General features: G+C 39.7%; 1 protein-coding gene across 12 annotated transcripts; it reads left to right on the plus strand.

Moving 5' to 3' along the window:
* LOC119548290 (phospholipid-transporting ATPase ID) lies at positions 1–24069 on the plus strand. 12 transcript variants are annotated; one of them, XM_037855501.1, is made up of 20 exons: positions 1–377; positions 8535–8823; positions 16587–16645; positions 16715–16927; positions 17033–17569; positions 17626–17847; positions 17910–18158; positions 18418–19089; positions 19691–19981; positions 20045–20218; positions 20270–20546; positions 20610–20762; positions 20861–21047; positions 21870–22016; positions 22082–22233; positions 22293–22516; positions 22573–22902; positions 23062–23310; positions 23369–23485; positions 23543–24069. In XM_037855501.1, exons 2-20 carry the CDS (start codon positions 8790–8792, stop codon positions 23876–23878), a joined length of 4623 nt encoding a protein of 1540 aa, XP_037711429.1. In that variant the 5' UTR covers positions 1–377; positions 8535–8789; the 3' UTR covers positions 23879–24069. The 12 variants fall into 12 exon arrangements, with proteins under 12 accessions (XP_037711429.1, XP_037711437.1, XP_037711455.1 ...); XM_037855509.1 differs by having other exon boundaries at positions 2–377; positions 20861–21005; XM_037855527.1 differs by having other exon boundaries at positions 2–377; positions 18418–18843.
* The last annotated feature ends 3713 nt before the right edge of the window (positions 24070–27782 follow it).

Raw genomic sequence — 27782 nt, forward strand, 5'->3', positions numbered from 1 at the left:
TTTTAACGGCGCGGTCGTGTTGTCCGTAAAAAAAACTATTTTGTCGGCCGGAAATATCACAATTTTTGGCAAACAAGCGGGTCCAATTCCCGAGTTCGAGTTAGTTCTTAGTTTCGTTCATATTTTTCGGTTCTTAAGAAATTTATAAGTCGCCTCGCAAAGTTATATCTAGTGAAACAACAAAAGTATAATACAAATCACAACAAAGCAAATATTCAACAGCTGCAGAATTAGAAAAAAACGACATTACCAACAACTTCAAACAACAGCGGCAAATTCAAAAGCTTTAAAGTCGACGCCGGTATTAGAGTCTCAAGCTTGACTTTACCGCTCTGCTCCGAAGCCCCCGATTTCCCCATTCATCGGGCTTCTGCCGGGTAAGTTTTTGTATTGCTCAGTGCTGCCAGCTTTTTTAGTAAAATATGAAGCTTTTAACTACATCATTAATTAATTAACATTTTCCTAAAAAAATTAATTTAAAAAAGGTAAAAAAAAAATTGGATGTTATTTAGGGTTGTTTTGTTTCATATACAAGTTCTATAGTTATCATTGAAACAAACATTGTAATGGAAATAAGATAACATATTATTTGCAATTGATTTTCGTTTAAATAGTGTTCATAAAATGTTACATTTTTTTCGTAAATTTCCAAGAAAACAAAAGAATGGAAAAACACGTATTCGGCAAGCATGTCAGCACTGATGCTGCATCTCAGTTTTTTTCCAATTATTTTGAGTGACTTATAAACAGCTGGCGCAATATGCACAATCTGCCCCCTGCTTCGCCTCCCTCTCTTTTCAATCTGCCACAGTTTTTTCTCAGAAAATTTGCAACTCGGCTGAGCTGCCGGGATCGAGCTAATCTGTTGCAATCTCCGTTTCTATGTTAAACACACAGGCTGACACCTCATAATCCGGACAGATGTGTAGGGGTGCATTACGGTCTCTTTAATTTTGGCCCTTAGTGGGTGGTCAGTGTTTTCTGCCTAGTCATGTTATAGTGACTGGCATTATCTGTCGATCTTGGTCATTGACTTTAGCCAGGCGTCTGACAAAAGTTATCAGAAATATAAAATTGTTGGAGTAAATAAGGTTGTACACTATGTAACATAAATCAGTTTGCCTTAACAATTTTATATCAACATGCTGGAAAAGATATGTAACACATTCACGCAAATGTCTAATAAAAATTCTTTATTATGCAAATTTTATACCACGACTTTAACATTGTAAAACCATTTTTCCAAGAAATCTAAATTGCAAGATATAAAATTGGCCATCGCTTCCGGAGATATATTAAAAAAATCATGGGGTTCCCCTTTCTACCATTCTATAACATTTGGTTCGGTTTTATTTTACTATAATATGAAACCATTATGTTGGGCTTAATAAAAATGATGTACGCAATAAAGAATTTATCCAAATCAAGAAGGGACTTGAAAAAAATGAATTAAGTTTTGGCCAAGGCAGACACGTGTCTAAATTTTTATTCTCTTCTTGATCTCTTGGCGGCGTTCCCAAAGTGATGTCATCCCTGAGATAAAAGTTTCGTTTGAAAGAAATCACCAAAAGCAAGACAAAAACTAATTTCAGGCATTTCCCATTCCGCTTACTTTTTCTACATTCCTTAGCGGTGTTTCTAATTGTTTTTATCATCTGTTTTATTTTTTTGCCGGCAGTTAACCCTCGACTTCTAATAATAATTACTAAAGAATATGTATGTTGCAAAACTTTAGATATTATGAGCATGGCAACTCGGTGGGTACTTCATAAAATTTGTTTGTGTTTGTCAAAGTTGAGATAAAAGCAGCACCAACAAATTAAAGATAAATGTAGCATCTATGTAGTTCAGTAGAACTTAAATACATTAGTCAATTTGTGGTTAAGCACTTTGAAGTCGCTTTCCGCGACTATGAACATTGTTTCATTGAAATATTTTTACAAAATCTGTGGCTCTTAAATTTAGACTGGCACCTAAGGTTTCGTGACTCATCGAGCGATGGAAATATTTAGTGTCCACACAACATCTGAGACAAAGATAAGGCATTGAGAGATACAAATTGTTTTTACCCACAGGTGAGATAAGTGCGGAGAACAATGAAAACAAAGATTGCCAAGGCAAAAAATCAGAAAAGCCAAACATAAACCTTAATCGAAAACGAAAAAGGAATGCACTTTCTTAAAATTAAAATCCATAGTACAAAAATAAACCTAATAATAGGGCTATTAGGGAAACTTCATAAATTTTTAATAATTAAAAATACAATACTATACTGAACTTATATGTTGACAAGCCGATATATTTGGCTAGCTCTAACTACTTGTAGATATTATGAGCATGGCAACTCAGTGGTTACTTCATAAAATTGGTTTGTGTTTGTCAAAGTTGAGATAAAAGCAGCACCAACAAATTAAAGATAAATGAAGCATCTATGTAGTTCAGTAGAAAAAGTAAAAGTATATGATTGTGAAAAATGTAAATAAAGTTCTAATGACTCAAACTAAAAATAAAAGACGTCGTTAAAAATAAAAAGAGGTTGCAAATAATAAAAGGTATTCTAAGAAAATTATATAATACGAATATGGCATTTACTCAAGATATCTCTCAGTGCTCTCTCAAAAATATTTACATCAAGTAATTTACCACTTGTACACCTAACAACGAAATAACTCTTAAGCAACCTTGAGGATATTTCTGCCACTTGCTATCTTACCCGATATCCATACACAGTGGAGACACTTGTGGCACTTTTGATTGACACACTTGGGACTACAACTCAATTTTTGAGAGAGCCCTGTCGAGGAGCCCTGTCCGCAACTATCTCTGAATGTGTACAGCCACGGTCAATTCGGGGGCAGGTCGGTACTTACTTGTGGCCCCACAAATCCCCCCGCAAATCCCTAATCCCCTCGCCAAACAGCGCCTCTGCGGAGCAGACATTGGACAATCGGTCAGTCAGCTATAAGTGCACGCCACACGCCAACCATCCAAAGTACAAGGGACTACCAACAACACCGGCGACCAGGACGACGGTCACTGTCAAAGGCAATGGACGAACACGCAAGGGACGAGGACGAGGACAAGGACGAGGGCGAAGGGCAGGTGAAAGTGGCAACAAAAAATTGGCAGTCGGGTGGAGCAATCTCGCGCCCAGATAAGAGCGAAATAGTCGACTTCATCGACACAAGATTACCCGGCAACCTAAAACAGCCAAAAATAGTTGACCAACCTTAAGATACATTTTTAGATAGAACTATTTTATTAATAGTATGGGTATTTTCCTGATCCCCTGAATTTCTAAGACTAATAAAATGTTATATATATAAATTACCTTTTTATTCACTTAAGGTGGCTTACCAATTTAAAGAATACAACTTAATATTGTAAATATTTTAAATACCCTTAAGGTAATGTGACATCGTTAAGCTCAAGCTCCATACACCCCTTCACATAAAGAGTACTGTGCAATAAAAATCGAAGAACAGGAAAAACGTCGGACAAAGTTACGCTTTTAAATCAGCGAAAGTAACTCACTGTTCAACTAAAGAAAAAAAATCTGCACAGGACTTGTTCCACTAATCGAATCATGAATGGAAAAATTGCATTCAAATGTGTTCATAAATTCCCTCATACTGTGTGCCCGCCAAATGCCCCACCAAATTATAGTTGGTATACTGGTCTATATGTTAACTAAATACATATATATATATATAAATCAGGGTATGGGCAAAGCACTCTAAGGGAACTCAGAACCCGAATTGATTTACCTCAACTCCAATTGCATTTTATACAGGTCCCTCGAAAGGCCAAACAGTGATAGACAAGTGGACAAAAAGCAAAAGCTAGAAAGTAAGGGATAGAATATAGCTATAGAAAGGGAAAGAAAGTGCCAATACGCCCAATGGGGTATATCGCCCCATTAACATTGCCACAAATTAGCTGGACGAGGTACGCCGTGCAATCGGTTATGTGTAGCTGTAGTTGGATTTCCTCCTGGCACGGTTATAATCAGCATTATCGGACTTCGCTAATGGATTGTTTTGAGTTACAATTACAGTAACCCGATGGAGACCGTTTATACTGATTTTAAAAAGGGGAGATTAATCGGCAAGCGCTTAAAAATCTATCAGATGGAATTAAAAAATCTTAGTTTTTTTAAAACCATGACTAAGTTTTTTTCAGAGAGTCAACGAGACTTTTCCTAAGTACTAACTTGGTAACCAATAAAAAAATAAATTCTACTTTTAAGCTTAGCAAACACTTCATATTGTAATACGATATTAAAAAAATGGTTTACCCTCAACGGGATTTTTTTTAGCCCCCTTTGACCATAATATAAAAACAGATCTACCCCAAAATAACTAGATTCTGACTCTATTTTGGCTCACCAGCCTGGGGATATATCTATTTTTATTGGGCATTCCAATATGACAGCCTAACTATCTACCAAACTACGACCCCAACCCGCATTTTATTTTGCATTCCTATCGTCAATTTGGCTTTAAGCGGTCCTCTTCCCCCAACTGGCTTCCCACATTGGATACATAATTTCGCTTTCTATCGAATCGTGCGAGTTGTCGGAGGAGCGATTGGGTGAGGTGTTCCCATCACGCAATTGCCGACACACGCACAGCCCACCTGGGGTAACCCAAATTCCCCGTTCGTCGCTCCTATTGAAGTGACAACTTGGCCCAAAGACAAACCGCCAGCTCCGTCGCACAATGGAATCGAGAAATCGACGGACAGATGTTCCCACATGAAATGGCGACTCCAGGTTCAACAAGTCTGGGAGGATTTTCAAGGGGGAAATCGGGAACCTGCTAGTTTCCCACACCTGACCGAGGCCTCCGATTTGTGGGCCACGTGTCACCAAGACCGGGTTTTTCAGTATCCTATACATTTTTAATGCAGCACACGGAGCACGCACTCCCACGAGTCCCGGGATTAGTGGGCACTGCATGGTAATTATCTGCGACGAGTCCTTTCTGAACCACGAAGACGGCTAAATTATTGATTGTCAATCTAAGGTTGAGAGAACGTACGACCAGGGATTACGGTTCAGCTTAAAATGTCCCTCCTGACACCTATATATCAACTAATGGATTCCACAAGCTGTCACAGTGGTAAAAACAACTAATAGAGACAGCTTGAACTTATCGGATATAGTGTTTGTGTCCCTCAGTGATCTTTATAAATAGTTGGAATTGTTTAATATTCGTCATTGACATAGTTTAAAATAAATTAGTTTATTATATTATAGAACAGCTGCTAACTACAATGCCACTTTACTTGTTAAATGCATATTAAAAACACTGTCAAGATAAAGTAGGGGATAATGAATGCTATTAAGCGATATGGTATAATAGAGACAAATGTCGCCTAATTAAATGTTGTATTATTTTTTAAGAAAACTTTAAAAAGTATTTCTTTCTATATTATCAGAATCATTTTCTATAGGCACATTTAAGTCGTAGCAACTAATTTATCTAAAATTCCTTTGTGGATTAAGTTGCCGAAATAATTAAAATAGTTTTAAGAAATTATATCAACTTACTTAAAATATAATTGTTCCTTAAGAACCAATTTCGTACCCAAAGCTATTTCAAAACAAAAAGTTTACTAATAAGCGTAGTTGTTGTTTGCCTAAGTTGTTTTCAGATTTATTTTTCAACCGTTTAACCTGTTTAAAAATTCCACGCAACTTAAGAATTTTTAACTTCATAATAGCCCCCTAACCGTCCCGCGAAAAATTTTTGGCACGAACCGGTAAACAAAAATGTATAGGTTCTTCAAGGGATTTATAGAGAGTTTTGCACAGCGGAGGGGAACAACTGGTAATGTGGGAAGCGTTGACCTTGGATGCACATTTTCATTCCAAGCCGTTCGCTCCTCAGCGGTCGCGTCATTTTGCGACTATGAATGCAGGCTAAATAATTTATGCGGCTTTTATGGAGGGTGTCGAGAGGCGCTAAGCGCCACTGCTCCACTGACCAAAGACCACCCGATATCCCACCTCACCGCCCATGAATCTGACCCAGTCTATATTGAATTTGCACGTGGGTGTTTCCACTGCCCTGCTTCCAGTCCCTTTCTTCAGAGCTCTTACTGCTGGTGCTCTAATTGCGCCAAATCAATTGAAATTGATGCTCCAACATTCAATTGCATTGATTGCCTTTCATTTGCAGTTGCTCGAATGACTGGGCAAGTATCTCAGGCGATTTTGTATCTGCTTTTTGCCGACGGTCAGTGAATAGTATTCTACTCGGGAGACATTGTTTACATATCCATATCAGATGCTTTTAAATTAAATGAGTTTATCTTGCATGGGCTGTCGTATTAATTATTCCGAAATTATAAATTGGGTATTAGATAAGAGGCTCTAAGATCGTGAATCTGACTCATTTGATTTGACAGCTGTGAAATTCTTAACTCATTTTTTATTTTTCCCTGTCTTAGGACGATGTAACTGTTTCTGACATACGCATTTCAGGTTTATTATTTATCCGGCACAATTAGCTGCATAAATAATAAACCAATTATTTATTTTAAATGGACATACAATTATTTAATTTTAATTGGTAATCATATAAAGCTCTTAATACAGTTTGTTGTGAACCATTGAATAAAATGAAACGAAATAATTTAATGTTCATTTGCACGCCGTCAAAGAACTTGATACCATTTAGAGCATTTGAGCACCATTTATTGACCTAATTCAATAATGTAATTCAATTGTTTTTCATGTTTCAGGCAAGATTAAAAATGTAAAATCAAAGTCTTTACATATTGAATTTTGATAACCCAAACGCAAACCTCATATCATTTAGCTCGTAAGTAGTTCAAGGTCCATAAGCTTAGAAAGTGTGACAAATCCATATTTTTCAAGGATTTAATGATCCATATATAGATAAGAAACAACTATATGTAAGCCATGGAAGGGGGGACATGGAAAGTAATCGAAAATGTTGTTGATGGTTATAATTATGCATAATTTATGTATCGCTCATCCATAATGACTTCAGCGAGTTCTCGGCTTAACTCGGCAAAAAATTTGTGGGAGTTTCGGGCAATATAAGTTCATTGGGTCATATTTTGATTACCGTTCCGCTGGGGAAGTAAAGTAGGTCATAGATTATAATCGCAGAATTTTTGAAGCTTGAAGAAATTTATTTTCGATTAGCAAAAGCTGAAATTGTGTTTGGCTTTGGGTTTCAGTTTCATAGCAATATCAACTTCCGGTACAAAACTAATTGAAACTTCTTGCTGTCCAGCTGCAATATACTTGAAGTCACATGCATGGAAATACATAGTTATGAAGAATTTCATTGGGTTTTACCACTTAGTCACATACTCTTGAGCTTGACGGCCAGGGGAAGGCATTCGAAAAGTAAACGATCAACAAAGGCTCCCAATCGACTGACCTATAGAGACTGGCGATCGACACACAAATCGCTCGTTTGTTTATTATTCATGAATGGACCCCTATTATTCGCAATTAGCATAAGGTATAGCTACTACAGAGGGGTACTTTGATGATTGGGGTTTTCTAGGAACTAGTTTGAAAACATCTGGAAAAGATCAAAGATAGCACTATTATTATTACAATATTTTGTCAGTTTTATTGAAACTAGTGAATGCTTATTTACATAAAGTTTAATAAAAAGTCCTACTATATGTAGTCTAAAATAAATGAAATAAACTGGTAATAAGCATTAAACTTACTGAAATATCTTATCATTTAGAGATTTTTTGTATAATTTTTTGTAAATATCTTATAGCAAGGGCATTCACAATTCGAATTCGAGTCCCATCTTTGATTTTTGCCGGGTTCACGTGCACTCGCATCGTTTTTCATCTGCTTTTGTACTTCATTTTCTGCTTTGTTTTCGATTCCCCGGGTGAGTCACATTAGGTAAATCGTTTCCTTGTATTTGCCTGGGCTCTGTTTTGTTTGGCCAGTGCTGTAATTGCTTTTATTAATTTTCGATCATTACTTTGCCTTAGTTTACGTGCATCCGGTCGCAAATGAATTATGAAATAATACGCCAGCATTTAAGGGAAACCCCACCTACATGCAATTAATGCATGTAACATTACGTATCCGCCCTGTGGCAGTCCTTGCAAGCTCCTATAACCAATAGCCAAGGACACCATCCTTGGGGGTGGTGTATTTGCGTTTTCATACCGGTTACACGACGGGTACAGCTGCTAATGGACACATCATAGCCCCCCAACCCTGTAAATCAGCTCATTCGTGTGACAATTAGCATGTGAACGCATCAAATTTTTAATACACCCAGTCAAGACCAAGCCCAAGTTCATTTGTTTGGGGAAAACTTTTCATCCAGCTGGGCGGCGGACAATCCTTTCCCACATCGACCTTCTGGGTCACCAGCTGACAGCATTTAAAAAAGCTTTATGGACGCTATTAAAAATTCAAAAGAGAAATCTAGAAAAAGCAAAACTTTTCACCCGATGACGAATCATTTGAATGCTTACTGAATCCACACACACTCCCGTTCCCTCCATTCCAGGCAGCCGTCGGCGGCTCGACAAGGCCGCCATATGGAGGAGGTCCAATCAGTCCGCTCAGCCACGACGACAATCGAAACCGAGCCGCTGGCCAACGCCGCCAACCGGTCGCAGTTCCCATCTCAGTCGGAGCCGGAACCGCAGTCGGAACCGGAGTCGAGCAGCCCCGGATGCCGCCAGCCGCACGAGTCCTGCCGGCCCCATCAGATCAGATAGAAACCTGCTGAGGACACACATCCCCGAGATACTCCCTCATAATGGGCACAAAAACCCAACCACAATTGGCCAAAGGTGAGTGCACGCGGGAAAGTGAAGGGTAGGGTAACTTTCCTTTAAGAGCTTATATATGTAGGAATGAATTCCTTTAATTCAATAATCTTATATTAAAAGCGTGCTCATCTATTACAAATAAATAGCTCTTTTATATTTAATTTTAAATATAATCTGATTATTATTGGTAAGTTGGTAAGCTTGTAAATTAAAAATAACAAATCGTTTTTGTATTGGGTTTTAATCTAAATGAAATTGCATTTTAAGAGGTTAAGAGTTGAATTAGATCCGAAAAACATGCTTAGAATTATACAAAATTTATGATAGTTTTATAAGCTAACAGATAGTGATATAATTCAACGATCCATTATATTTAGGATGAAGTCATCTATTTAAGATTGTAGAATTTATGATGATTTATTGAATTAAGAAAGTATTTTCCCGCCAAAATTGAAACTTGAGAATTACAGAAAAAAGCATGCTTCTCTACAGAAAAGAAAGATAATCTTCAGATTAAATATAGTTTTTTCCATCAACGACTTCAATCCTATCCCAAAATATAGAAACTTATATTACTTCTGAGTACTATATACATACGCGAACATATTATGTAGATTGGGACTTCAAAACAAACTAACAATTAAATAACCATTAATACATTAAAAGATAATAAAGCACACCTCTCGAATCAATAGCCAACATAAATACAATTCCCGCTACAAATTGATTTTGCCCAAAGCCTTTGGCATTTTAGATTTGGAAATCTCGCTACTGGGGTGGCAAAAAGTTGAACAGTTGTTACTGATTTCGGGCAGATAGTGACCCAGTTCTTTGGCGTTACTAAGCCAATTGCCGGGAGAGTCGACGAGAAACTCTAACAAAAAGCCGCCCGTAGCTCGATTTTGGCCATGACACTATTCCACAAAGGCACCGTTAACCAATGACTGAAAGTGAGTGTGTGTGAGTGCGGGGGAGACCAAGTATTTGTGGTTTCGTGTGCGTAAATGCCTTGAGCTTGGTCAAAACGGCACTTCGATTTATTAAGGCCCCTTGTTTTGGCCGCTCAATGAATGAAATGAATGAATGCGAATTATTACCTATTCCGATTTGATGGTAAGGGTGGGTAATTGTTGACTTGTAGGTATGCACACCAGGGCGGTCTGCATCTGTTCATATGGAATTTTTAAAGTACAATGCACTTAAGGCATAAAGCATAATAAAAAAGGTAACATTTTCTTGAAAAATCATTTTTGGATCTGCTCATTAAAAAATTATTACTCATGCGTTCAGTTGCCGACAATACACATAAGTATTTCTTATGAGCAGCACTGCAAAACGCTTAAAAATACGATTATATCATTTGATTCAATTCTATGACTTTTTAGAATTTAGCTCACCACCTTACGTGTTTTAAAAAATATTTACATATTCCAGTAATATATCAGAAAAAATATAAATTTGTTCTCTCTACCCATTAATTTTCCTATTTTTAATATTTCTTTAAATGAAAAATAAGCACTGAAAGTGTACCAAATTTGAAACCTTTTAATCCTGATTTCTAAGCAGATTGGGAACATTAAACTCTTTGAGTTACAAAAGTTCAAGTTGTAGAAGTTTGACTGAACTTTGGGCCAACAAACGACCAAAACCAAATTAAAACTTATTTATTTGTGTGAACTTAATTTGGTAGTACATTAAGGGCTTCTTTTCGCTGTTTTTCCAGTAGGTCATGAAGAGGGAGCTATTTAGTTATATACTATATGCACACCTGTTGAAAGAATTCCGGGAATGCAATTTGCTTTGTAGCCACTAAAACCGCAATATAAATTTGAGCAATCTATCTTTTTGAGTTTCCTTATTCGTTCTGGCGTTTGTTGATTCACTGATTGAGTTAGCCTTGTTCTGAAAGCAGAAAAAAAAGTAATGCAATGTGCACGGGGTATGATTACCATTCTCCGCCCCCTGCAATCATTCATTAACCCATATGCGGCACTTCTTCAAGCGCCAATAATAATTTTTTTTTAGGTCTGACATTGACATTGCTGCCCATTTGAATGAAAAGAGAGTGCGAGAGGGAGAGAGCGCGCGCTTTCTCTTGTTTGCCTTGCTTTGTTCACGTGTGCGAGAGCGAGGGAGAGAACCTCCAATTTGTTTGCCGCCACTCTGGCTCTCTCTCGAATTTGTCCCGTTGTTTTCTTCTTGGGGTGACTTATGAAATTTGCTCATTTTTATGCTTGACAAACTTGGGAAATTGTCTACCGAATTTTGGTCACCACGAACTGCGTAATGCCCTGCCTATAACGATCACATCAAAATTAACCTGTAAAATAAGCCTTATTACTGTGAAAAAATATGATTCCATCACATAAAATTAGTTAAAATGTGAATGTTGATAAGAAGAAGTCCCAAAAAAATAGGGAAGTGTAGGTTTTTGTGTGCATCTAATTTATTCAATAGCTAAAAGAGTGGAATTCAATCTTTTGTTTCGCAATAGCTTGGACGTTTTTTGTAAATAATACTCATACGACCTTGGGTCATTTACATTTTGGCTTAAACGTTTCAGTTTCAAAAGAAATGTATACAGAGAGAAATATCCAAGAACATTGTTCTTGAATTGAGAACATTCGTTCTCAAAAACCGTGTACTAAAAGAAATATCCAAGAACATTGTTCTTGAATTGAGAACCTTCGTTCTCAAAAACCGTGTAAGTACATTATGGTATCAATGTTCTCAATATTAAAACGAAATGGTGAGAAGAGAAAAGTTAAATTGAGTTTATTTAACAACTTTTTGATAAGTATACACAATGGACTGAACTCATAGCTTACTTGTTGCGATATACAATGTATGTAAATACCGCCAACACAACTTGATTCGAGCAAAATGAAAACATTTTCAACTTTAACAAGGAAGAACGCTATAGTCGAGTACCTCGACTATCAGATACCCGTTACTCAGCTAAAGGGACCAAAGGGAAATGGAGATATGCAAGCAGCAAAGCGAGATTTAAATGCGCCACCTACCGGCGGAAGACAGATTTAAGCATTGTGGGCGTTAGGGTAGGCGTGGCAAATTTTTTTTTTTGATCAATCGATAGGCATTGACGAGACCAATACATTTTAGTTAAAATTTTTAATCTAGCATAAAAATTGTGGGCGCCACAGGCTTGGGCGGTTTGTGGGCGTTAGAGTGGGCGTGGCATATTCGCATAACAAACTTGCGCTGCGTACAAGGCTACGGAATCTAAATCTGAAATCCCAATACTCTATCTTTGATAGTTTCCGAGATATCCGCGTTCATATTTACGATTTTTTGAAGTTTGTAGGCGGTTTGTGGGCGTTAAAGTGGGCGTGGCAAACTTTTTTTGGGTCAATCGATAGGTATTGATGAGAACAATTCATTTCAGTTTAAATTTTTACTCTAGCATCAAAACTGTAGAAGCCACAGTTTTGGGCGGTTTGTGGGCGTTAGAGTGGGCGTGGCACTCTACTGAAACAAACTTGCGCTGCGTAAGAAGCTCAGGAATCTGCTCGCCAAATCTCAATAGCCTAGCTCTCATAGTTTCCAAGATCTCAGCGTTCATCCGGACAGACGGACAGACGGACAGACGGACAGACGGACAGACGGACATGGCTAGATCGACTCGGCTAGTGATCCTGATCAAGAATATATATACTTTATGGGGTCGGAAACGCTTCCTTCTGCCTGTTACATACTTTTCGACGAATCTAGTATACCCTTTTACTCTACGAGTAACGGGTATAAAAATGAGAACGTCAGAATTTTCTCTGTGTAGTCATGTATATTTTCAATTTTCCAATAGATCACTGATCATATTCACCCAGATCAGATATCGAAAGCATATCTAGCAAGTTCATTAGGCCCAATTAATGCCCCTATTTCTCAACACAATAGTTGTAAGACAGAGTAATTAATCAAGAATTGTGCTTTGACCCTTTGAACCGTCGATCATCTTGGCCCACGCAAATAGTTGGCATTGTAAACTTTGGGTTTCCAAGCTTTTTCCGTAGCTCTCTTTTTTTAGCCAAGCCCCTGTTAACCGTTTGCAACCGTTTCGGTCGTTGAAAGTGTGTGTGAATCGGTTGCCAAGTTATAGCGTTATAGCCCGCCCGGTTGCCTTGGCAGCGCAGTCGGCGTTTTGTTGTCATCATTTTGCTCGCGTTTCGCTCAGCCCACGGCGCTGCCGGCGTCGCAGTCGCCGTCGCCCATTTTGGCCGCAGTTTGCGCGGCAGTTGGCCATTTGGCTTTGGCGTTAGCCGTTTTTGTTTATCGCGCTGCGGACCGCCTCGCATTTCGCGTCGCCTTGGGCCAATTAGAAAATCCCTGCTCCGCGAAAATTCCACTCGAGAGTTGCAGTTCCGCGGGTTGAACTAAAGTGTTTTCCGCGAAAATCTTACTTGGCCAAGAAAACGAAGAAAAAGTGCAAATCCAAGGGAGAAACAAGAAAAAAAGCAAACGCAAGCGGTGCAAAATAAGTGCAAGAAATGTGCTAAAAATGTACGAAGCTGGGTGGAAGGAGGAGGAGAGAAGGAGGGGAAGGGCGGATGAGAGGCAGATGATGATGCATTTGGCACCTGGCACCGAAAACATGTTCCCTGTTTTTCGCCCCCCCCCCCCCCTTTTTTGTTGTGTTTTCTTCGTTCTCAGCATAATTATTGAGCCTTCATCGATTCTTTTGGCCTTTTCTTGTAGTTAATTTGTTTCGGCCACCCCACCCCGCCCATTCGCCACCTTGCCACCCCACCAAAGGTGACGCATGCGAGAGAAGCAAAAGGCAAAAGCGGACAGCAAAAACAACTCAAGAAGGCGATACAAATTGAGAGCAAGGAGCATATTTACATTCACATGCATGACTCATGTTCACAGCAGGATATCGCAAAGGAGAAAGAGAGTGGTGAAGCCAGGGGAGGGAAAGAGCGCGACAGAGCTTAGCCGGCTTTGTTGGTGTTACACAGAAAAAAACTGTTTTCTTTTAATATACCAACTACAAAATTACATCCAAGAAATCTGAATTACATTAAATTTTTTCAAATAACTTAAATATTTCTTACAAAAATGGCAGGCAGGAAATTGTATGAATTACATTTTGACAGAAGATTTTTATTTCGTAGGTTTCTTAATTGAAGTACTAAGCACAAAATTAAATGGTTTTGATATTTTTTTCGTTTTAGTAGATATAGTAGTAGATATATATTTTTTCTGTGTAAGCGAGAGTGTCCAATTGGGAGAGTCATGTAAAAGAGAGAACGCCAATCAGCTGTGAATGCACAAGTCCTTGAAGCACACACAAAAAACCGCTTGTTTGCGGAGCAGAGTGAATCGAAATCGAGCGGATGTGTGGCTCAACTTTTGCCGATTTCCCTTATTATCCCTTCCAGAGGGAGAAAAACTTTCGGCTCAACTTTTCGTCTCAGTTTCAATTTCCGCTGTCCTTTACCGTTATGCCCTTTTATAGCCCAGTTAGCCTGCATTCGTCGTGGCCTTGACAACACTTTTGACATTGACACCCGCCCCCCTCACCTCACCCACACTTATGGAAGGAAAGAGAGTGAATAAGAGAGGACTTAGCTTTGCTGCAGCTTCCTTTTCATTGTTGTTTTTGTGGGGCCCGAATAACGGACACCTGTTGAATGCAGAATGTTCACACACACACACACACACTTTTATACAGCAATTGCTTAGTGACGTCAGAGCGCCCTGCTTACTGCAGATTTACCCAATCGGGCATAAAGCAAAAAAGTAAACATAATATAGGTATTTGTAGTACAGTGCTCAAACATAATGCACCCAGATGTACTCACATGAAAATTCCCGGAAAATTCCCACAAAGCAAGGTGGAAACGCTTGGCATTGATACTGCAGTAAATACAGTGCTCTCTTTTTGTTGTGAACAAGAAAGCAGAAAATAGAGCATTTACAAATTACCTGATAAATGCCCTATTAAAGTTATATTGCTGACCTGTAAATACCATGGAAAATCACTTTTCACATCATAAAAAATTGTGTTTTACGAGACTTAACAAACTGGTGATTGTATATGTCTAAAAAATAAACAAAAATTTATCGGAAGAGTGTGTATGGCAGTCTTATTCATGGTTTTTAAGATCAAGGTGTTCAGACTGATGAACATGGATTTACACTGCCTTACAGGTTTACTTACGGACATGCAAACCATTTCCCTAATTCTAATTTTCCAAACACCAAAACAATGCACTCACGAATACAATGCCCTGTATATAATCAGTGTAATTAAAAACAACTGAAAATCAATTCTAAATCAATTATCGACTTTCCTAAAATCGGGTTGGTTTGCTATTAAATTTACATCTCACACAATAAATAATTGTTAGAAGAATTTATAATTGAATTGCACCAAAGCGATTGTGCAATGATTTGCCTTGTGGGGAATACAGAAGGCCTGCTGGGGCAATCAACCAGTTTAAAACAACCCACATTTGTTTTTGGGAAGTCGGCCATTAAACACTTAAACCAATAAAATGTGCTATTGATATCAACATGATATTTCGACGCCTTAATTATAGGGTAAAAGGGTGTATTGCATTCGTAATGAACCATGTACCCTAGCGGATTTCGACAGGTAGTTAATTCTGAATCGCTCTATATGTGAATACATTTTGTAAAACATTCACTTTGAAATTTAATTTGGTTTAAAAATTTAAAGATGTATCTAATATACCCTTTAAAAACGATTCCCCCTGGGTATACGAAAATCAAAGCAAAATTTGTTTATTTATTTATTGCCCAGACACATGCGTGCAAACACTCGCAGTATGATGGAAATCGTTTCCAGCTGTCTTATACTTTTCAGCAGGGAAAGGGGAACAGTCTATCAAAGTGATGGATGGTACAGTCTCATTGAGCCAGTCCCCCAGGGAAGTTTGTTCGGTGCCGATGGGTTTCCAATTGCATTTTAATCTCCGGGGAGTTGGCAACACGTTAAACTTTCGCTTTTCGCTTGTAGAATGAAGTGTTATGAGGTGGCCTCAAATCGAGACTGTTCCTCCTATAGCCTAAGCTGGTCATGATCGGGGGCAGGAGATGCAGTGAGGCCGCCCGGCGGTTGCGAAGGCGTCCCGATACCCTGGAACTCTCAGTTCTGGGCGGCCAACCCATGGAAACGGAACTCCAGGAGGAAGATGATGAACGGACTCCAGCTACAGGAACTGGAAATACAGATGTTTCTAGAACCAAAAGTACTGAAGCAACCAGCAAAAGAACTCGTTGGTTTCAGTTCGCCAGGAGCTCAAAAAATCGAAGGAAACGACTGCACTGCGATGATGATGAGGAAACTGAGGATCAGGGCGGAAGGAACTCTGATAAGGATGGCACCCGGAGGGCGTGTCTCGCCCAACCGGAGGGCATGAACATTGGCAGCTCCACACAAACCATTGCCACGCCCCTGATGGTGGGTGACAGTTTCTACAGCCTGGCCCCCGAAGGAGCCAATCCATCAACCAATAGGTCCGTTGACCAGGAGCTGTACAAACAGAGGGATCCCTCGGTGGCCTCGGAGACCAAGTCGCTTCCGAGTATGAGACGTCTGTCCCAGATAAGAAGGCGCCGCAGCTCGTACTACTTTTCGGGTAATGATAAGAAGCTGGGAAATAAAAATGTAGAATTAAATATACCTAGAATAATACATTTTATATATTAGGAATAATTAATACATGCAACCGTATTTAAATAGATCAAATCAATATGATCGAATTTTTTATCATATTCTTTTACTGTTTTTTTTCCAGAAAACGAACGCAGAATCCGCGCCAACGACAAAGAGTTTAATGCCCAGTTCAAATATCACGTAAGGATACTTTTCTAACCAAATTCTATAAAAGTTATGGAATTAAATTTATAATGTTCGTATTTTTAGAACAACTACATCAAGACCTCAAAGTATTCGCTGTTCACGTTCCTGCCCTTTAATCTGCTGGAGCAATTCCAGCGGCTGGCCAACTTTTATTTTCTCTGTCTGCTGGTCCTTCAACTGATACCCGCAATCTCCTCCCTCACACCCGTGACCACAGCCATTCCCCTAATAGGAGTACTCACGCTAACTGCGGTTAAGGATGCCTACGATGATATTGTAAGTTTTGTAGTTTTGGTATATCATATGTTATAAGGCAAAACCTAAATGTTTACAATGATTTTATTTATAAATCTTTTAAAAATACCCTGTATCTCATTTCAGCAACGTCATCTGTCCGACTCGCAGGTGAACAATCGCAAGTCGAAAACGCTCCGCAATGGCAAGTTGGTGGAGGCCAAGTGGTCGGAGGTGCAGGTGGGTGACGTGATCCGGCTGGACAACAATCAGTTTGTGGCAGCCGATACATTGCTACTGTCCACATCCGAGCCAAATGGTCTGTGCTTCATCGAGACAGCCGAACTGGATGGGGAGACGAATCTCAAGGCGAAACAGTGCCTGACGGAGACCATCGAGCTGGGGGATCGTCACGATTCGCTATGGAACTTTAACGGTGAGATCATCTGCGAGAGACCCAATAATCTGCTGAACAAGTTCGATGGCACCCTGATTTGGCGGAGTCAGCGGTTCGCCCTGGACAACGAGAAAATCTTATTAAGAGGCTGTGTCTTGCGGAACACCCAATGGTGTTATGGCGTTGTGGTCTTCGCCGGAGTGGACACCAAGTTGATGCAGAATTCTGGAAAGACCCAGTTCAAGAGCACGGGCGTAGATCGCCTGCTCAACTTTATTATTATTGGGGTAGGTCTATTTTTTATAATATATAAAAAGATAGATGGTAATCTAGTATCCCTTAGATCGTCTTATTTCTGGTGTCAATATGTGCCCTCTTTGCGATCGGCTGTGCCGTGTGGGAGGGCCTGATTGGCCAGCATTTCCAGCTGTATCTGCCCTGGGAGCGCATCATACCCAAGGATTACATACCCACGGGGGCCACCGTCATCGGATTGCTGGTTTTCTTCTCGTATGCCATAGTCTTAAACACAGTTGTGCCAATCTCTCTCTACGTTTCAGTAGAGGTAAGTACTTCATAGAACCTATTGTATCTAAAGAACTTCGAACTATACATTAATATTCCCAGGTAATACGCTTCGTACAGTCGTTCCTCATCAACTGGGATGAGGAGATGTATTATGCGACCACCAATACCTATGCCAAAGCCCGCACCACCACGCTTAACGAAGAGCTGGGCCAGATCCAGTACATATTCTCGGACAAGACGGGCACCCTCACCCAGAACATCATGACGTTCAACAAGTGCAGCATCAATGGGCGCAGTTATGGCGATGTGATTGACCTGCGCACCGGCGAGCTCATCGAGATTACGGAGGTGAGTGTAGGCGATTGTCGGGGGTCTCGGGTCCAATAAGCCGATTTAACCTCTAACTTGGTTGAGGGAATGTTGTATTGTGTGTGTCGGTGTCCGTTTCTTGCACAGTCTGCCTTAAAAAAAAATCCAGTCTAAGCCGAAGTCAAACTTAAACTTTGATCTCTTACCCTGTGACCCCACTGTGTGTGTGTCTGGCAATGTAAAAAAAAAAAAAAAAAAGAAGAAAGGAAAAAACAACAACTCACATTACTCGTTATAGCAGCAAACAATTTTCCAAAATAGCAACACCAACAACAGACCCAGCCCCGCAGGTGGAGCTGCGATAGCGCCACCTGCAGCAGCACCCCCCATCATCCTAGTGCACACGGCCGAGGTCCATGCCAAGAAGAGTGCCCTGGTGGTCACCTCCTCCTCCTCCTCCTCGGGGGAGGCACAGGTATCCTCGAGACCGGACTTCGAGCACTCTGCTCCGCCGCTGGACGCGGGTGAAAAGAGGCTGGGACTCAAACATGTGCGATACTCGGCGTCGAGTAGAAGTCAGGAGGATGACCCTGGGGGACTGTCTCCCAGAATGGGTCTTTCACCATCCATCGGCAATGACGAGCGCAGGAGCAGCGGCGGCTTCAAGCGGAGCGGAGCGGGATTTATGCAGCGACAATTGTCCCGCACAAGCAGTTGCGACAAAGTAAAGATTTTGCATGACACCGAACATGAACAGACAGAAGCACACAACATGCACCATTCACAGCACCATCGCAAGCGATTAGTCAAGATCCGGTTCAAGAAATCCCCATCAACAGTCACGCTCGAGCAGCCTTATGAAGGGGATCCAAAATACACATCCACACTGCACCCAAGCGATTCGAGCACCACAAAGCACTGCCGCCATGCATTCGCCACCAATTGGAGTTCGTCGCCTCAGAGAGTGCACGTATGCATGCCGCATGCCTTCTATTCACACCCAAAATTACTGATTAGCGTCAAGCTGTGTGTTGTATGTGTGTTATATGCTATTACCTAACCTTTTAATAATGTTCTGTTTGAATTAGGATATTGAATTATAGCTTATTAGGTATTTCTGATTTCTGTAAAACCCTTGTGCACTTCTTTGGTTTAGCTTTATTTTTATAAGATTTTAGATAATTGTTCGTAATAACAATATCGTATTAGTAACCTTTTATAAAATGTTTTCATCTTATGGAAAAACTTATTACCTTATAGTTTTCCATACCTTATTAAAACCTTCTTACCTTATTATGACTTTATAAATTCTTTAAATTTAACAATATTTGATATTTTGTATTATAAACCTGAAATTGAACATTATGCTTCGGAATCGCTAAGGGGTGCTCTGTAACACCACAACAATTAACTTAGCATTGTATACTTTGGGACTAATATTAATAATATTGAAATGTTGCTAACTTTGCTTAATATCGTATACAGCTGAGCTTAACGTACAGTTACTTACAAATTAACCTCCTGTTACGATTGTGTAACCTTAACCTATTTGAAAAAACTCCTCTCCGCAGGCCCTTCAAACCGTCGACTTTTCGGCCAATCCGCATTACGAGAGCGACTTCCGGTGGTACGATCGCACGTTACTAGATGCTGTCCGCTCGGATGAGGAGCACTCCCATGTGTTTTTCCGCCTGCTGGCCCTCTGCCACACGGTCATGGCCGAAACGGTGGATGGGAAACTGGAGTACCAGGCCCAAAGTCCCGATGAGGCTGCTCTTGTGGCAGCCGCTCGCAATTTCGGCTTTGTCTTTCGCACGCGAACACCAAATAGTATTACCATCGAGGTGATGGGACAATTGGAGGTGAGTGTTATGGTTAATTCATGTTATTCAAATGTGAAATCATTTCTTTTTCAACTCACAAAGGAATACGAGCTCCTAAACATCCTTGATTTCAACAATGTCCGCAAGCGGATGTCTGTGATCCTCCGGCGCGGTGACTCCATGGTGCTCTACTGCAAAGGAGCGGACAATGTGATATACGATCGTCTGCATAGCGGACAGGAAGATATGAAAGCGCGCACCCAGGACCACCTTAATGTGGGTTTTCCTTAAAGACTTTAGGTTCATAATTATAGGTTCTTTTTATAGAAATTTGCTGGTGAGGGCCTGCGTACCTTAGCTCTAGCTGAGCGTCGTTTAACGGAGCAGTACTACAACGACTGGAGAAGTCGTCAGCAGGAGGCTGCCCTTTCGATGGACTCACGGGAGCAAAAGTTGAACGAAATCTACGAGGAGATCGAGAGTGAAATGCAACTGGTTGGAGTGACGGCCATCGAGGATAAACTGCAGGATGGCGTGCCCAAGTCCATAGCCAATTTGCAGAATGCCGGCATAAAGATATGGGTTCTAACAGGAGACAAGCAGGGTGAACTTAAGAAAGTGTTATATCAAGGGTTAGATTATAATATTAGTATTTTCTGACCATCAGAAACGGCCATCAACATCGGTTATTCCTGCCAACTGCTCACTGATGAGCTGGCCGATGTCTTTATAGTGGATGGAAACTCTGTGGAAGAGGTAGAAAAGCAGCTGAGGCAGTTCAAAGAGTCCATAAAGATATACAATCGATTTCGACCAGGAGGTGAGTGCTATGAAACTTAACCAGCAGTTAATAATAGAACGAACCGTAATGTTCAGCATATTTAACCTAAGAATTGCCTTTACTTTGTTTTTTTTCAGGCTTTGATCCCTTTGACCGGTTAAACAGCGACAGTAATATGGATCCGCTGAGTGTGACCATGACCCAAACATCGGCCTTCATGCAGGAGTCAAATCTCCCGCCCACGCCGCCTCCACCGCCTGCCATTTCGGTGGTTACCTTTAGGTGGGATGACAAAACTAAGGATAATAAGGGCGGACCGGACAGGTAGAGGGCAATCCTTAAAAATAACCTCAATAGATTAGCTCTTAAAATTAAATGAATTTCCAAACATATTTCTAGCTGAAGTGAAACTTAACCTGAGTAGCAGAGCTAGAATAACTTTATAATATTCAAAATCTATGTTAGCTAAATGTCTAAAACTTTCCTATCTATTTTTCGTTGTACCTAAAATGCTATTTAATTCTATGTTTTTTAATTTTATGTTGAACTATCTATCATTTAAATCCAACTATTTTAGAAATCTTCTTTTTATAAGCTTCCTTTAGTTTTTAAATATATTTCTCACAGAGGACAGTTAGAATTTCATAGAAAAATAACGTAGGCATTTACCATTTTTTTTTTTCGTGTTCATTGATGTTAAGAGAAAATTTAAAGAGAACATTTTAGTACTACCCACCAAAGGATGTAACCCTCTATTGGTGCTTGTTCCGCCCGTCAAGTAAACTATATTTATTTATTGTTCAAACAAATTATTTTCGTATCAATTATAAACACCCAGCATCTGTTTGAGTTCTGTCTGTTGGTCATTCCTTGTACAAAAACGAAACTGAAGACTTAATTTCAAAGATAAACAAATTTCAAAACCACGAATACAAACAGTCACTGTCCAAGTCTTGTTCATTAACTAAATAGCTATTCTTCTTCGCTGTCCCATCCAAAGTAGTTGCTTGTCTAAATCTCTGTACATATAACTCATTGAGCCTTACCACCTTCTACACTAAACTTTGTTTGATAACATTTCCATTTTGATTGTTGAATATCCTCTCATATTGGAGTATTAATTTGATATTTGGTATTTCCAAACAGTGCGGAATGCAATGACCTGTTCGGCGATGAGAAGAGGAGCGAGGGAGGAGGCACTGCCTCCATTGTGGTGGATGAAAGCACAGGCTTTGCCCTGGTGGTCAATGGGCACTCACTGGTGCACTGCCTTTCGCCGGAATTGGAGACCAAGTGGGTGGTGTGCCAGTAATTTTCGAGAGGTAATCAATAACGAAATAATTTGGTTTGTTCTGCAGATTCCTGGACATCGCCTCGCAGTGCAAGGCGGTCATCTGTTGCCGGGTAACGCCCCTCCAGAAGGCGCTGGTCGTCGAGCTAATTAAGCGTGCCAAAAAAGCCGTCACCCTGGCCATTGGCGATGGCGCCAATGATGTGTCCATGATCAAGGGTGAGTCTGGAATAGATATATGTATATAAATATGATATCTATAAACCCTTTTACCTCAGCTGCCCACATAGGCGTTGGTATCTCAGGGCAGGAGGGCCTTCAGGCTGTCCTGTCCAGTGACTATTCGATTGCCCAGTTCCGATACCTTGAGCGATTGCTGCTGGTCCATGGTCGCTGGTCCTACTACCGCATGTGCAAATTTCTGCGATACTTCTTTTACAAGAACTTTGCATTTACCCTGTGCCATTGCTGGTATTCGCTCTTCTGCGGCTTCAGCGCTCAGGTGGGTTTGATTACAGGTGTTATTCACATTCAATACTAATTGCGTTCCAACCTCAGACGGTGTTCGACCCAATGTTCATATCGGTTTACAATCTGTTTTACACGTCCTTGCCCGTTTTGGCGTTGGGCGTCTTCGAGCAGGATGTCTCGGACAAGAATAGCGTGGATTTCCCACGCCTCTACACGCCGGGTCTCAAAAGCGAACTGTTCAACATTCGTGAGTTCATCTACAGTGTGTTGCACGGGGCCTTTACTTCGCTGGTCTTGTTCCTGATTCCCTACGGCGTCTACAAGGACGGTGTCTCGCAGAACGGATTTATTGTCAGCGATCATATGACCCTTGGCGCCGTTGTGGCCACCATACTCATAGTGGATAATACAGCACAGGTGAGCCAAAATAGAACAAATTAACTTAGATTTATTAAATTGAAAGGTAATTAAGATGATATGTTAAGATTCTTTTCGACTTTAGTTTATAATATCTTAAGTTTTACTATATTTAAACACTTGCAAATTTAAGTTTTTAATTTTAAACCTTTCTTCTAGATATCTTTGTACACCTCTTACTGGACCGTTGTCAATCACGTGACCATTTGGGGTAGCTTGGTTTGGTACTTTGTGCTTGATTATTTCTACAACTATGTCATTGGAGGGCCATATGTGGGCTCTTTGACCCAAGCCATGAAGGACCTGACATTTTGGGTTACCATGTTGATCACAGTGATGGCCCTGGTAGCGCCTGTTCTGGCGTACAAGTTCTATCTACTGGATGTGCATCCCAGCCTTTCGGATAAGGTAAACGTCATTTAAACAATCGAAACCATGTTTTACCAATTTTATTTCCTCAAAACAGATACGTCAAAGGTCCTTGAAAAAGATTCACTCGAGAGCCTCGAGTAATGTCAGGCGAACGGCTTCATCGCGTCGCGGACGTCGTTCCGTTAGATCAGGATATGCCTTTGCCCATCAGGTAATACTTCCCTTTTAATTCTCTTAAAGAACCCACGCATTTTCTTTTATATTTCAGGAGGGTTTTGGTCGCCTGATTACCTCCGGCAAGATCATGCACAAATTGCCCCAGGACTTTGCCTTCCCACTCGGTTTGGGCACTAAAAAGACACAGGCCCTTCACAACAACCTTAACTCGGCCGATGGATCCTCGAAGTCCAACAACGCCTCGGGCCAACATATGGTCAATAACAACACAAATCTGCGACAGAATCAGAACCAGAACCACTCGTCGATGGCGGATATAACGGCAGATGGTCGTGGAACTGGAGGAGAAGATGGGAGAGGCAGTGTGAGCACGGATGATATGAGTCCCCGAGCTCCCTGCCAGGATCTGGATACGATTAATCTCTAAGCTTTAGATGCAGGTGCTGGATCGGTAGCGGGTTCCGTAACAAACACCAAAAACTTTAATGAATTTAAGTCAGCAAAAATAGGATTAAGTTTAAGTTTTAGTCAGAATAGAGCAGTAGAACTTAGTGAGGGTGTATGCTATTTTGTTCTGTGTGAATGTGAGTCAAAAAATGAAACAAGTATTATATTGAATGTTTGTATAACCTTTGTTTCTCTCCTCTTTAGAAGAGTACTTATTTTATTGATAGGTTTAATTTTTGCCAATAATTATGTTGAAAGTATTTATACCAGAAACCAGTGAATCATCATCCAAAGACATTACAAACCCATTATTGTTTACACAGGGTGGAGCTACCGAGCCCTTTCAATCAAATCTCAGTGAATTAATCCGCAATCCTTTCCTTGGACAATCCAGCAATTTTTTATTCCCATTCCTAAAAACCCCAAGAAAGCACAAAAATCTCTTCTTTCACGTATTTATATCATCGTTGACTGCATTTAAGAGAGTGAGCCCCCCTGAATGATTGAACGAGTGCTTGATTTTTAAGATGTAGTGTAGGTTATAATAGATCTAAAACTGTCTTTGGGAAACTGAAAGTGTACTTAATTGCTTAATGATGTGCTGTGTGCTTAGCCAATATTACTGCGGTGTTAATCACCGTTCAGAGTAGCTTATCTACCTTTAGCCGAACGAAATCTCGTATCAAAGTCCATTGCTGTATTCTATATACTCCCCCAACAAAGACACAACAACATATTGAGAAGTCCACACGTCTGTGTTCCTAATTAGAGTTGTAGAAGTAATGCCTGCAAATGCCTTAGAGAGTCCCTAGTGTTAAGTCCTTTTAGCAGCATCGGGTTTTCTAGTTAGGACTCCCATTATTTTTCAGTTGTTTGAGATGGGCATTCAAATAAGCGGGCTGTGGGTTGAACGGTAAGAAAGGTCTAAAGTGATTTATTATTAGCGTGCAAGGGTTTAAGAAAGGTAAAAGTGGCTTTTTATAAAATAAATGGGAAATACTAATAAATATATCTAACGAAATGTTTTTGGTACATATTTTTGCATGACAAGATATCAAACTCTTACAAAACATAAAGGTATAAAACATAACTTTAATGTGCAAATTGTTGCTACACAAGAAGAGAAATGGAAGATAATTATAAAACCAAATAAAGAGAAAACGTTTTATTTTTATCTATTTTAGCCAAGGAAACTAAAGATTGCATTAAGTACATTTTTAAATGATAAATAAAAGTGAAATATTTTCAAAAAGCATAATCCCTGCGTGTTCGTTTTACTATAACATAACTAACTAAATTAAAAGCATATTTACTTTTGATTTACATAGATAATTGGCTTGTAAACAAACGGAAGGGCTCATTCCTTTTCTCGGTTTCCGTGGGAATCAACTTTTATTTAATCTACCATTTCTTTAAACGAGTTTAGCTTCACAACATCGCTTTTGCATATCTCCTCTTTGTCAGATTGTGCTCAATTTGCGTAACAAATTACATTTAATTTGTTAAAAGAAAAGTTGAAAGCACGCCAACCCAAGCCCGTGACTTGTTTACGCCTCATTAGCCAGACGTTAAGATTATGCATTTTTATGAACTTTTTGGTCAAATTTAACACACGACTTGGCCGGAACTTTGTAATTAAATCTGTTACAATCAAATTGCTTGCCCTTTTATCGGACACACTTCTTCGAGTATTTCTTTTACATTTTCATCTTGCTTTATCAGACAAAAAGACCTTGAAGATGCTGGGTAAATTTAAGGCGTTGGAATTAAGTCAACTTAGTGTCGTTTAAATATCCACTTTGGAAGGAGAGAAACAGATAAAAGAGACGGAGCCCAAACAGCAGAAATCTGCTGGAAAAAATGTGATGCCATTTATTTTAATTTGCGAGTCAAAATGTCGAGACTTAAAGTGAGGAATGAATGCGGCCGAAATGCGCCACAAGCCTGGGAAAAGTGAAGATTGAAAGAGAAATGGCCAAAAGCTGCCGCAATGACGCAATTCCTCCGACCAAAACTGGCTTTTTCGGGGTTTAAGGGTCAAACAATTTAATTGACTGAATTATACTCAATACAAAATTTGTAGAAAAATCATCATAAAATGGTCAATTTTATTAAGGTAACAAAATCATAGCTACTCTCTATCAAGGAAAATCGTTCTGAAAGTTGTTCAAAATCTTTACATGTAGATAAATAACTTCAAATGCCAAATGGGATCAGCGAAAATGGGCCCCTTGGGCCAAGTAGAATACGAAAGATATGGCCATAAAACTAAATTGATGTGAGGCTCTAGTATTCAAAGCAAAGGGTACAGACAGAAAATTAGAAATACACATAAAAACATAAAAGTTATTACACTGGTCAACAGAGGTTGCAGCTTTAATAGCATCTAATTAAAGTTAATTTTGACTTCCTTGATCTTCTATAATTTTATATTGTTAAATTTTAGAAAAAGGCTTCTGTAATTTGTAATGGTTTTTTTCCTATTTTAAAGTTACTAAAGAAGTTCGATTTTTTCGATGAAACAAAAGGTTGTATATCATGATTTAATCAACTCTTTCATTTATTTACTTTAAAAGTGTTAAAAAAATATTTTTATTTCCACTCACTTCAAAGTTCCTCAACCCGTACACATTACATCAAAATGTCTGATGTTTGGAAAGGTGGGTGATGGCGTAGTCATCAGTCTGAAAGTCCTGAAAGTTGGCTTGGGCTACTTTTGGTATGTCGAGTAATGTGAGTGCTTCCGCTTCCGCCTGTCTATACATATATGTGGGTGTGCGTGTGGCCACTTCCTGCTGCCGCATTCTCTTTTCAGCGCTGCGTTTTTATTTCATTTTACAAAAAATTCCAAAATACTTAATACTCAATTTGGCCCACAGACCCAAAGCGAAATGCTCTGCCAGACGAGTGCCGGAGGGCTTGAAGTGGGACGAAGTGGATGGAGTACATGTGTGTTGTGTTAACTGCTCGCCACTTGGCCGCATTTCCTTTTGGGAAAAGCGAGATAAAAGCGTCTTTAGCCAGCTGAATAACTTGTTGGATCCTACGGTACTCCGGAGCAAACATTTGCCGACCAAATGGTGCTTGAATGTATTTCACTTTGATTTGCTTTTATTTTAAAGAAATCCATTCAGAGCTGGCAAAGTGCGGCCTGCGCTTGGCATAAATCTGTGGGGATATTGCAGACGGAGGCGCGGGACTTGAGGCTTTTATGCGCGGCACTTAACCGCTTAATTACTCATTATGCTCGAGTTTATCCAGCCATTTAATCAGGCACTCAATGCAAGCAAGAAAGGTAGCGCAATTTAATGAATAATTGAGTCAAACGGCAATAAAACATTAATTAAAAATCTCTGCTCCAGAATGTGATTTTACATTGATTCCGGGCATACGTCTGTTTGCTGCTGCGTATACAAATATGCAAAAAGAGTGCCATATTTTCCTTGTACAAACATTTTCTTATCATATCAATATCGCTTACCGGCACTTTAGCAAGCTATAAAAAGATGGGGTTGGTAGTTACATATATATCGCAGTCTTTTTGGCCATTAACCGGTAGAGCTGCTGGCGACCTACTTACACATTTTAATTGCCACCACTGAAAAGAAAAGTCTTAAAAACCCCTTTAGTACTTAAAGCATTTCATGCACTTGAACATTAATTATAACTTAAGGTCCCTCTTAAAGTTGATTGTGTTATATCGATACCACAATTTTCTAAATTTCGAAGTGCTTCAAATGACATTTACATAAGTGCATTAAATTAGCTTCGGCTAAGTCAAGGGGGACACACAAAACACACTTAGGTATTTGTCAAGTTTATGGTAATTTTAAGCCTTTAAGATCATCCAATTTTATCAAAGGACTGGCAAGGAATTAATTATG

The sequence above is a fragment of the Drosophila subpulchrella genome, chromosome 3R, assembly GCF_014743375.2.
Source record: "Drosophila subpulchrella strain 33 F10 #4 breed RU33 chromosome 3R, RU_Dsub_v1.1 Primary Assembly, whole genome shotgun sequence".
Taxonomy (NCBI): domain Eukaryota; kingdom Metazoa; phylum Arthropoda; class Insecta; order Diptera; family Drosophilidae; genus Drosophila; species Drosophila subpulchrella.

Excerpts from the sequence above, each read along its gene's own strand:
- LOC119548290 (XM_037855467.1), top strand. The coding sequence starts at position 15,866 with ATGATCGGGGGCAGGAGATGCAGTGAGGCCGCCCGGCGGTTGCGAAGG. Across the intron at positions 16,928-17,032 it reads AGGATGCCTACGATGATATT|CAACGTCATCTGTCCGACTC; the intron begins GTAAGTTTTGTA and ends ATCTCATTTCAG. Across the intron at positions 23,486-23,542 it reads GATATGCCTTTGCCCATCAG|GAGGGTTTTGGTCGCCTGAT; the intron begins GTAATACTTCCC and ends TTTATATTTCAG.